Source organism: Salvelinus fontinalis, chromosome 6, assembly GCF_029448725.1.
Source record: "Salvelinus fontinalis isolate EN_2023a chromosome 6, ASM2944872v1, whole genome shotgun sequence".
NCBI classification, from domain to species: Eukaryota; Metazoa; Chordata; class Actinopteri; order Salmoniformes; family Salmonidae; genus Salvelinus; species Salvelinus fontinalis.
Genome location: NC_074670.1, coordinates 39,802,915 through 39,815,493, shown reverse-complemented (window position 1 = coordinate 39,815,493; position 12,579 = coordinate 39,802,915). Strand labels below are relative to the sequence as shown.

The following is a 12,579-nucleotide window of genomic DNA, read 5'->3' as shown; positions in this document are numbered from 1 at the left end:
TGCATCGCAGTGCTAACTGCGCCACCAGAGTCTCTGGGTTCGCCCCCAGGCTCTGTCGTAGCCGGCCGCGACCGGGAGGTCCGTGGGGTGACGCACAATTGGGCTAGCGTCGTCCGGGTTAGGGAGGGTTTGGCCGGTAGGGATTTCCTTGTCTCATCGCGCTCCAGCGACTCCCGTGGCGGGCTGGGCGCAGTGCGCGCTAACCAAGGGGGCCAGGTGCACGGTGTTTCCTCCGACACATTGGTGCGGCTGGCTTCCGGGTTGGAGGCGCGCTGTGTTAAAGAAGCAGTGCGGCTTGTTTTGGTTGTGCCTCGGAGGACGCATGGCTTTCGACCTTCGTCTCTCCCGAGCCCGTACGGGAGTTGTAGCGATGAGACAAGATAGTAATTACTAGCGATTGGATACCACGAAAATTGGGGAGAAAAGGGGATAAAATTGGTGTCAGCGGCGACTTGGTGTCAGCCTTGCCAAGGTGCATTTCAGGAATGAGGATGTGGCCTCGCCTCCGTTGTTTATTAATGTTCCTTTTGCTCATGATGATATCCCAGACCGTCTAGCACCACAAAATGCCTCACACAACATGCTTACTGGACCCTGTCTTCACATTTCAAGTTGAGACAATGACTTATCAGTGACCCAAACTCTGCTCAGATAATCCCTACCATTTTACATTTACATCTACATTTAAGTCATTTAGCAGACTCTCTTATCCAGAGCGACTTACAAATTGGTGCATTCACCTTATGATATCCATATCCATCCATTTTGTTGCTGAGCTTTTGAGGTGCTGCTGCAATGTACATTTTCCCAGGGGTGTTGGCATTCATAATGTAAGTAACCTAATATATTTTCAACTAAATGTCTCTGTCAAAACAACAGATATTCTCAGCGGTAAGCATGTGCCTATGAACCTGAGTTATACTGTTAGCACTGAGATCTTTTGCACTAGTAAGAAGCCCACTGTTAGCACTTCATCCTGCGCTATCAGCTCAAATGTAAATATCACTCTCATGTCTACCTCTGATAAGCCTCCCAGTAAAGCAATAAAAACAATCAAGAATCCCAGAAAAGCACTACAAATAGATTACATTAACTTCTTATGGCTGGGAGCGCAATCTTTACGTTCGGATGAAAAGAGTGCCTAGAGTAAACTGCCTGCTACTCAGGCCCAGAAGCTAACATATGCATAGTATTAGTAGATTTGGATGGAAAACACTCTGAAGTTTCTAAAACTGTTTGAATGATGTCTGTGAGTATAACAGAACTAATATGGCAGGCAAAAACCCGAGGACAAACCAATCAGATTTTATTTTTTGGATGGGCCACTCTGGATGGGATTGTCTGCTGAATGGATAAATTGTAATGTAAATGTATTGCTGCTATGTATATTTGTGTATATTATGCATTTTATCTGTTGTGTTGTTTCCTGTTTGGACCCCAGGAAGAGTAGCCGCTGCCTCGGCAGCAGCTAATTAGGGATCCTACTAAATACTAAAAACCTAGCATCTTCACACTGAAGGTTGTGTTTCAACTCCTCCTTCTCTAACAACTCCTCCCTGTCTTATAGGAATGGCGGTGGGCGCAGTGGGACATTCTGTGCCAGCACCATCCTGCTGGAGATGATCCAGTACCAGAACATGGTGGACATCTTCTACTCCATCAAGACGCTCCGCAACTCCAAACCCAACATGGTGGAGTCACTGGTAGGTAGAGTGGAGCTGCCCGGCTGCAATTTAGCTTTGGAGTATTTTAGCGAGGAATTCCGTCCCGGGTTAAGCGCACATAAATGGAATATAATTGCCTTTTTATGCGCTTTTCTCTGTATGCGTATTCCGACCTTGAATTTAAGCATGAAAATAGCATGCTATTCACCCACTATTTGTTTGAGGTGGAGCTCGAATAAGCTTGAGGTGGAGCTCGAATAAGCTTGAGGTGGAGCTCGAATGGCAGAGGTGTGTCTACAGATACGCTGTATTATGACTTTGACTTAATTCCTTAGTATTTCCACCACATTTACACGCGAGGAAACCATGATTGAGGAAACCATGAATAAAGTCTAGCGTACCAACCAGTTCCAAGTGGGAAAATAATCTATTAAATGTTTTCCCCATGGAAATAACACCATTCTCCATTAAGTGTAATTTACAATTTGATAAGATCTATTGATAAGAGCTAGGTAAATAAGTAATCCGTTTGGATAAGGTGATTGTAAATATAAATTACACTTATTTTAGATCTATTTTACCTTATGATTGCAGACAAATGTGAAACCAGTCATATGGCAGCAAACTGAAGCATGTCAACATATCAACTTTCCCAGAGTAAAGTTTATGAAATGCTGTGCCATTATGCAGAATTTCAAATGAATTTCATTTCAACCAGTTTCTTACAAATTCTGGGTTTCAGGCTGAGTAATTAATTCAATTGGGTATTATGAACGCTGGGAACAAAATTCTCTTAAATTGTACGTATGGCCTTTTAACTTGCAGGGCACTCTCGAATGTTATAATGATTGGCTACCCCGACTTTCTCTGTCTTCCTATTTCTATCATGTTAAATATCAGTATCGACTGTCACTAGGCCTAGAACCACACATATTCAGTGAACTATAAAATGTTATTTGATTTTGATTTGATTTAGTGTTAGTTTCTTTCAGTTGATATTGCCTATCTTATTATTCAGTTTAATTACATTGTTTTGTTTACTTTCATTTACTTCCTCTGTAAACGCTTCATGGCCGTTCAGTTGTTGCTGAGGATCATTACTAACAGTTGATAATATAAAATGAGACATGTAGGCTAATTTAATCATTATGAATTAGAGCACATGGCGCAATACTTGACCGTGTCATCACACAGTTCCATGGTTAATGCAGCAATAGCCAACGATATTCTCCCTATTTTAATTATATCTACACTAATCTTCCAACATTACCATGGGTTGAAGAACTGAATGTGGCAATTTTCAGCATGAATCAAACCACTGTTTTCTTTCTTTCCTGCGTAAAGGCTCTCCAAACCTGGTTTTATGATTCATGAATACTTTCCGAATAATCTACAAGATCAGAGTATTTTTTAATCTACCAGTTGATGCTGAAATGGAGACGAATATGCATGTATTTAGAAGGCCTTCTTTCATTGATCCCTCATATTCTGAACCCGTTCTTTCAATGTTTTAAAAAATATATATATATATTTAACCTTTATTTAACCAGGGAGACAATTTGAGAACAAGTTTACAACTGCGACCTGACCAAGATAAAGCAAAGCAGTTCGACACATACAACAACACAGAGTTACACATGGAAGAAACAAACATACAGTCGTGGCCAAAAGTTTTGAGAATGACACAAATATTAATTTCCACAAAGTTTGCTGCTTCAGTGTCTTTAGATATTTTTGCAAGATGTTACTATGGAATACTAAAGTAGAATTATAAACATTTCATAAGTATCAAAGGCTTTTATTGACAATTACATAAAGTTGATGCAAAGAGTCAATATTTGCAGTGTTGACCCTTCTTTTTCAAGACCGCTGCAATCTGCCCTGGCATGCTGTCAATTAACTTCTGGGCCACATCCTGACTGATGGCAGCCCATTCTTGCATAATCAATGCTTGGAGTTTGTCAGAATTTGTGGGATTTTGTTTGTCCACCCGTCTCTTGAGGATTGACCACAAGTTCTCAATGGGATTAAGGTCTGGGGAGTTTCCTTGCCATGGACCCAAAATATCGATGTTTTGTTCCCCGAGCCACTTAGTTATCACTTTTGCCTTATGGCAAGGTGCTCCAACATGCTAGAAAAGGCATTGTTCGTCACCAAACTTCCTGGATGGTTGGGAGAAGTTGCTCTCGGAGGATGTGTTGGTACCATTCTTTATTCATGGCTGTATTCTTAGGCAAAATTGTGAGTGAGCCCACTCCCTTGGCTGAGAAGCAACCCCACTCATGAATGGGCTCAGGATCCATTACTGTTGGCATGACACAGGACTGATGGTAGCGCTCACCTTGTCTTCTCCAGACAAGCTTTTTTCCGGATGCCCCAAATAATCGGAAAGGGGATTAATCAGAGAAAATGACTTTACCCCAGTCCTCAGCAGTCCAATCCCTGTACCTTTTGCAGAATATCAGTCTGTCCCTGAAGTTTTTCCTGGAGAGAAGTGGCTTCTTTGCTGCCCTTCTTGACACCAGGCCATCCTCCAAAAGTCTTTGCCTCACTGTGCGTGCAGATGCACTCACACCTGCCTGCTGCCATTCCTGAGCAAGCTCTGTACTGGTGGTGCCCCGATCCCGCAGCTGAATCAACTTTAGGAGACGGTTCTGGCGCTTGCTAGACTTTCTTGGGCGCCCTGAAGCCTTCTTCACAACAATTGAACCGCTCTCCTTGAAGTTCTTGATGATCCGATAAATGGTTGATTTAGATGCAATCTTACTGGCAGCAATATCCTTGCCTGTGAAGCCCTTTTTGTGCAAAGCAATGATGACAGCACATGTTTCTTTGCAGGTAACCATGGTTGACAGAGGAAGAACAATGATTCCAAGCACCACCCTCCTTTTGAAGCTTCCAGTCTGTTATTCGAACTCAATCAGCATGACAGAGTGATCTCCAGCCTTGTCCTCGCCAACACTCACACCTGTGTTAACGAGAGAATCACTGACATGATGTCAGCTGGTCCTTTTGTGGCAGGGCTGAAATGCAGTGGAAATGTTTTTGGGGGATTCAGTTCATTTGCATGGCAAAGAGGGACTTTGCAATTAATTGCAATTCATCTGATCAATCTTCATAACATTCTGGAGTATATGCAAATTGTATAATGGCAATCTGAGGCAGTAGACTTTGTGAACATTTATATTTGTGTCATTCTCAAAACTTTTGGCCAAGACTGTACAGTCAATAATACAAGTAGAAAAAGTATATACACAGGTTTTGCAAATGAGGTAAGATAAGGGAGGTAATACAATAAAATAGACCATAGTGGCGAGGTAATTACGATATAGCAATTAAACACTGGAGTGATAGATGTGCAGAAGATGAATGTGCAAGTAATGTATTCTAGTCTGTCGACAAAAGTCTACCTAACAAAAATGTAAACACAACATGTAAAGTGTATGTTCCATATGCATAAATTCCATATTTCTCTCAAATGTTGTGCACAAATTTGTTTACATTCCTGTTAGTGAGCATTTCTCCTTTGCCAAGTTAATCCATCCACCTTGTATTACATTTACATTTACGTCATTTAGCAGACAGGTGTGACATGACAGGTGTGGCATATCAAGAATCTGATTAAACAGCATGATCATTACACAGTTGCATCTTGTGCTGGGGACAATAAAGGGCCACTCAAAAATGTGGTGTTTAGTCACACAACACAATGACACAGATGTTTCAAGTTTTGAGGGAGCAAGCAATTGGCATGCTGACTGCAGGAATGTCAACCAGAGCTGTTGCAAGATAATTTAATGTTAATTTCTGTACCATTAGCCGCATCCAACGTCGTTTTAGAGAATTTGGCAGTACGTCCAACCGGCCTCACAATCTCAGACCATGTGTAACCTGGCTCCCAAGTGGGTGGGCCTATGCCCATCCATGGCTGCGCCCCTGCCCAGTCATGTGAAAACCATAGATTAGGGTCCCAGGAATTTATTTAAATTTACTGATTTCCTTATATGAGCTGTAACTCAGTAAAACCAATTAAATTGTTGCATGTCGCGTTTATATATATTTTTTGTAAAGTATTAAAGGAGCACCATATTTAACGGGATGACTTAAAGATACAATAAATGTAATAAAAACCCTATTGAATGACATTTCGACGAGAAAATCTGTTGGCTCAGCCAGTGGGAGGGTTTTCAGCAATTGAATTACATTTATTTAGAATACCGAAAAAGGTACGTCTGATTACTAAATACTGAGAGGAGTGTGGGAAAGGCATGTGTAGGAAAGGCTACGTAGGTATCGGGCCTAAGATGACATTGAATTTCAATTCAAGACTTATAAAGTTATCTTTTATTGAAGCTTTTTAAATTTTTCAGTTCCTGAGTTTAAATGGATTTGATCCTAACCCTACATATCACTACCATTGTTGATGTATGTAACTAATGCATGTACGTGTATATTCTGCAGGACCAATACCGATTCTGCTACGACCTTATCCTGGAGTACTTGGACTGCATAGAAGATAGCATGAGATAGCAATGTTCCATAGCTGGTGCATCTCGTGGGCTGTGACTGCTGACTGGGTTACATACCCTGTGACCCCCTCAACATTTACTTTATTGTTTGGATTAATGGGCCTAAGGTGTTGTGAAGGACAAGAATATAAAAAAAGGGGGAAGTGCTCCTCACTTTTAACCCTTTAATGTACAGCTGTGGTTTCCTCCATTTTATTGTTGACGATGTTGTTTTCATTTATGATACTTTCAGCTTCGTTTTTGTGCGTTTTTGGTCTTTGCCACTGGACTGGAGCTCTTTTGTGCTAAATGTTTCTGTGGCGTCAACGATGGAGAAACATGAGAGAGTACCTGTGGAGAGGTTACACTGCCTTTCATCATTTTTCTTCAAACATGGATGGCCCGGGCAGTTTTTGTCTTGTTGATGAGAGTACGGAGCTAAAAACAGAATTTGACTCTACATGGAAGTGTTCCGGTCTCTCCAAGAGCCACATCAAATGCAGTCTACTGTGGTGAATACAAGATATCTCAACCACAAACTGCCTCACCGTCCACTAACACTGGGGAAGATATAGTACAACTCAATGGAATGATTTCAATGGGCTACATGAAAAACAGTGCTTTGCGTAATACATTTTCCAAATTGGCAGTGCTATGATAAATAGATGAGAGTCATCGAGACATAGGAGGATGAAGTACAATTTTATGTGTTTGCCACTTTTTGTGATGGGCCAACCTGATATGTCATAAGACTGATCCAATGCCAATAAAACGGGATGCCTAACCTGTCACTTAATTTAATCGTGTCAATCCCACAGACTGACTTGAATCCTGTCTTCACTTTGTTCTACTCCTTCATGTTGATACATGTACAGTGCATTCGGAAACTATTCAGACCCCTTGACCTTTTCCACACTTTATTCTGATACACCCTTATTCTAAAATGGATGACATACTTTTGTTCCTCATCAATCTACACACAATACCCCATAATGACAAAGCAAAAACTGTTTTTTTTCTTTTTGCAAATGTATAAAAAAACACCGGAAAAACCCAAAATTGAGTTCAGGTGCATCCTGTTGCCATTGATCATCCTTGGGATGTTTCTACAACTTCATTGGAGTCCACCTGTGGTAAATTCAATTGATTGGACATGATTTGGAAAGGCATACACCTGCCTATATAAGTTTCCACAATTGACAGTGCATGTCAGAGCAAAAACTAAGTTGTGAGGTCAAAGGAATTGTCCGTAGAGCTCTGAGACAGGATTGGGTTGAGGCACAGATCTGGGGAAGGGTACCAAAAAATGTCTGCAGCATTGAAGTTCCCCAAGAACACAGTAGCCTCCATCATTCTTAAATGTAAGAAGTTTGGAACAATCAGGAATTTTCCTAGGGCCTGCCGCTCGGCCAAACTGCGCCAACGGGCGAGAAAGGCCTTGGTCAGGGAGGTGACCTAGAACCCGATGGTCACTCTGACAGAGCCCCAGAGTTCCTCCGGGGAGATGGGAGAACCTTCCAGAAGGACAACCATAACTGCAGCACTCCACCAATCAGGCCTCTATGGTAGAGTGGCCAGACGGAAGCCACTCCTCAGTAAAAGGCACATGAAAGCCCGCTTGGAGTTTGCCAAAAGGTACCTGAAGACTCTCACACCATGAGAAACAAGATTCTCTCATCTGATGAAACCAATATTTAACTATTTGGCCTGAATGCTAACCGTAACGTCTGGGGGTAACCTGGCACCATCCCTACGGTAAATGAAGCATGGTGGTGGCAGCATCATGCTGTGGGGATGCTTTTCAGTGGCAGGGACTAGTCAGGATAGAGGGAAAGATGAACGGAGCAAAGTACAGAGATTCTTGATGAAAACCTGCTCCAGAGCGTTCAGGACCTCAAACTGGGGTGAAGGTTTACCTTCCAAAAGGATAACGACCGTAACCACACAGCCAAGACAGCGCAGGAGTGGCTTTGACAAGTCTCTGAATGTCCTTGAGTGGCCCAGCCAGAGCCCGGACTTGAACCCGATCGAACATCTCTGGAGAGACCTGAAAATAGCTCTGCTGCGACGCTCTCCATCTAACCTGACGGAGCGTGAGAGGCTCTGCAGAAAAGAATGGGAGAAACTCCCCAAATACAGGTGTGCCTAGCTTGTAGCTTCATACACAAGAAGACTCAAGGCTGTAATTGCTGCGAAAGGTGCTTCAACAAAGTACTGGGTAAAGGGTCTGAATACTTATGTAAATGTGATATTTCAGTATTTTATTTGTAATACATTTACAAACATTTCTAAAAACCTGTTTTTGCTTTGTCATTATGGAATATTGTGTGTAGATTGATGAGGGGGGGAAAACTATTTAATCTCCTTTAGAATAAGGCTGTAATGTAACAACATGTGGAAAACGTCAAGGGGTCTAAATACTTTCCAAATGCACTGTATTTGTAAAACCACTGTTCTACATGTGGATGTGTGCAATATGATGACCCTCTTATGGGGTAGTCTTGAAAGAAGTGCATGGTACAGATAGATTTTAGAAGCTGAGTCATTAGAGAAAGATGTATAAGACATGTACAGAGTTAAAACTGCCACTTTATCTGTGACCACTTGTCCATATGAGCAGTGTTCTCTATCATTTGATGTGGTTTGACTCCCAGATAGGAATCCCAATAAGGAATACAATTGAAGAGATACTCAAATACATTTCAATATGGGCCTCCTGGGTGGCGTCTAAGGCACTGCATCGCAGGCTCTGTCGCAGCCGGCCGGGAGGCCCATGGGGCGGCGCACAATTGGCCCAGCGTCGTCCGGGTTAGGGAGGGTTTGGCCACCAGGGATATCCTTGTCTCATCGCGCACTAGCGACTCCTGTGGCGGGCCGGGCACAGTGCACGCTGTCCAGGTTGCCAGGCCTACGGTGTTTCCTCCGACACATTGGTGCGCCTGGCTTCCGGGTTGGATGGGCATTGTGTCAAGAAGCAGTGCGGCTTGGTTGGGTTGTATTTCGGAGGACGCATGGCTCTCGACCTTCGCCTCTCCCGAGTCCGTACGGGAGTTCCAGCGATGAGACAAGACTGTAACTACTACCAATGGGATACCACGAAATTGGGGAAAAAATAAAATAAAAAATACATTTCAATATTTATTTATTTTATTTATTTTACCGTTATTTTACCAGGTAAGTTGACTGAGAACACGTCTCATTTGCAGCAACGACCTGGGGAATAGTTACAGGGGAGAGGAGGGGGATGAATGAGCCAATTGTAAACTATAAATTGGCCCCAAGTTACATAAATCTGCTCTTACTTTTTGTGCACCGTATGTGTTTTACTGTATGTTTTACTGTGCTGGGGACTCCATTGATGTTCACACCAAACAAACAGGGGGAGTGGAAAACCTGGTTTTACACAACCATGACCTTGTTCCACAATACAGACTGGTGTAACTAACCCATTAGACCCTGTCTGTATGAAAATACACAGCTCGCATACAGTATGCATGTTGGAATGCATATACTATTATATGATCTGTGCTGAGACCCCGATCTCAAATTAAATGAAAAGTGTCCATAACCCATAGAACACTAATATGAAGCAAATCCCCTTTGGGATTTTAAATAAAACCCTTTGTGGCTAAATCAAGGGTCAGTAAACCAATATCTCTACTAATACCCACCAAGTGAGAACATAAGCAGTTCTCTTTATTTTGCTTTTTCTGAAGATGATCTCAGTGTCTTACTGTGCTGTAATGGTGGTGCAAATGTCACTCTTATTGACCAGAAGGAGTTCCTCCTCCTAAAAAAGCCCTCTCCTTGGGACTGGGACCTTGCAATGAGTGGCATTCACCCCAACCACGACAGCTAAGACAGACCCAGTCCCTGCTGGTTCTTAAATCCACGGTCTGGTCAAAGCACCAGGATGGAGGAAGTGGAGAAAGAGAGAGTATTCCAGACTCAAACAGGGTCTTAAAAATCTGACAGATGTGCATCTTTTTAATGCAAAACTGGAAGAGGAAAATGGTGAGGCTTGCTAGTGCAGCACTTCCTGGGTTGTGTTGGGCACTTCATGTGCAAAAGGCAACATTGCTCGTCTTTGGAATCCCTGGATTCCAAAAGTTAGTGCCTGGACACTTATTTGAGGTTTGAGAGTATACGTGTACATATAGATGTATATTTATTGTATGTTCTGTGACTAATTACTATCTGTTTGCCCAGAGTAAAGATGTACAGTAAGTGACCACAAAGCAGTACATGACCATCATTCTAGCCCTGTCTATACCTGGTTATAACTTGCATCTTTTGTCCTGATCTTGTCTACATTCTGATTATGCCCACATTTTTTGACAGGTGTAGACGACCAAAAGACACATTGTGAATCAGATCATCCTGCCCACCTCAGGAGGTAGTCAGACACGATCTATCTGTAATAGAGAAACCATTTAAAATCATAATTATTCCTCCCTCTAAAATATTTGACAGGTGGCACTATTGACTGATTACATAAATATGTCTTACAATAAATAAATCTTATTTTGAAAGAATAGCTGTGAAATAATTTGTATAAAGGAAGGGACCTGGAAATCTGGTCACAATGCAGACTCAGTGGATGGATAACAGACACATGTTATTTGATTTCTGCATTGTTGGGGTTAGAGCTTGCAAGAAATGCATTTCACTGTACTTAAATTGTAATACCATGCGTAGACACATTTCTGGAAGTGTGGGTACAATCAGAATGTAGACAAGGACAAAGGACCTATTTTACCACCAGGTATAAATGGGGCATCTGAGTTTAATACCATCGGATTATTTGCCACATTTTGGCACCGATCTTGGACGTTTTTCTCTGAGTGCCATTCCAAAGCCCTTTCATCTAAAAAGCACGCCTCTGACCATTATCAACGCATGTGTGAATCCAAATGTTCTGCTTCTTCAAATCAGTTTGCCTTTTTCTTCCACTTCAAAGACATTCTCATTGACATTCAAATGTCAATTGGCGCTCTGTTCAATCTGTAAAGCTGAAGTATTACAGATTCTGCCATAGAAATGTAAAGGTAATTCCGGATTGTGCCAACCTATGCAGCATTTACTCTGTTATGCAGTCTCCACTAAAGCAGGAACATTACCTTTTAACTTAAATCACGCTGTAAAGCTGAACTTATTGTGTATTTCCACATAGCTGTCAGTGTGAACTGAACGCAATTTACTTTTTCAAAGCTCTCATGATGCTTTCGCAATGACAGTAATTGCTTGAGTGGGCCACCCCCATTAGTTCCTTCTTGAGTGTTTCTGTATGATATTGGAACAAGACTACTGTGTTTCTGACCATGTATTTGTGGGGCAGGGTGTGTATGTAAAAAGAGAGAGAGGGAGGCAAAATAACGGAAATATATTTGGGGGTGTGAGCGGGTTTTGTTCTGAAGAATAACAACCATCAACAATAAAAATGTATTGAGACAAAGGGCTACTTGTATCTTTGTGGTAAATGTTTCCCATCATATGGTTTGATTGAAACCAGTCATGTAAAGACAAATGCTGATGTCATTCACTGCACTGTATTTCTAGTACCTACTGTCCACTCAGCTCCAATGGCAAAGCATCTGTCTGGAGTTCTTATTATCTCATGTCCTCCTCTCTGAAATGTACAGCACTGAAAATAATCTGTGGTTTTATTATGGTCTTGTCAGCAGGAGTGGAGAGAGCTGACAGCTGGAGAATGACTTCCTGTCTGTCTGTAGGGCCTTGACCCACTGTGGTTACTCCATACGGATGTGGTCTGTTAGCATCAGTGACCCTGGATCAGATGACATCCGTTCTCTCTCCCTTTCAAATGTTTTCACTCTTCCCATATTTTCCCCAATAAGTATCCTCCCCACCCCGTCTCCTTGTTGTCATATCATTCTTCTCACTCTGAGTGTCCTCAACTCTCCCTCTCTCTTTTCCCCTCTCCTCTCTCCTCTGTTGGTACTCTCCTCACGGTTGGTAAGGTATCTGGACCCGCAAACTTCCTCCCTCAGCGTGGGCTATGGTGAATAATTCAGTGGGCCTGCAAAGTGATACTGTGTTAAAGCAGAGTGACAAGCCAGATTAATTAGAGGACAAGACCCAGCTCCCTTGTTGAATTGGGGGACAACTCATGGCCACGTAGACTCATCGAATGTGATGTTATTTTATGTTATGTTCACTTAACTTTAAACTCCATGGGCATTCGGCCATGTCCGAATAACCATACTTGCGTTCCAAATAGTAGGCATTTTAGGTATGCAATTTTTTTTAGTTTTATAGTATGTGAAATTTCAACAACATTGTATGCTTTGAATGTGAGGATGTCATACTCATTTCTGCTTTTCATCTAGTAAAATTCGCTGCACACCATTGAGGAAGAGAATTGTCTTTCGAGACCCATGTGTTTT

The 12,579-nt window shown here is 42.1% G+C and overlaps 1 protein-coding gene across 9 annotated transcripts in view; it reads left to right on the top strand.

Moving 5' to 3' along the window:
* LOC129857827 (receptor-type tyrosine-protein phosphatase U-like) overlaps nucleotides 1-6,995 on the top strand; it is a 262,960-nt gene extending 255,965 nt beyond the window's left edge. For 5 of the 9 annotated variants that reach the window (XM_055926445.1, XM_055926449.1, XM_055926447.1 and 2 more), the window contains 2 exons: nucleotides 1,568-1,703; nucleotides 4,503-6,119. In XM_055926445.1, coding sequence (XP_055782420.1) covers nucleotides 1,568-1,703; nucleotides 4,503-4,601 — 235 coding nt within the window. In that variant the 3' untranslated portion in view covers nucleotides 4,602-6,119. The other 4 variants (XM_055926448.1, XM_055926452.1, XM_055926446.1 and 1 more) reach the window with 1 other exon arrangement.
* The last annotated feature ends 5,584 nt before the right edge of the window (nucleotides 6,996-12,579 follow it).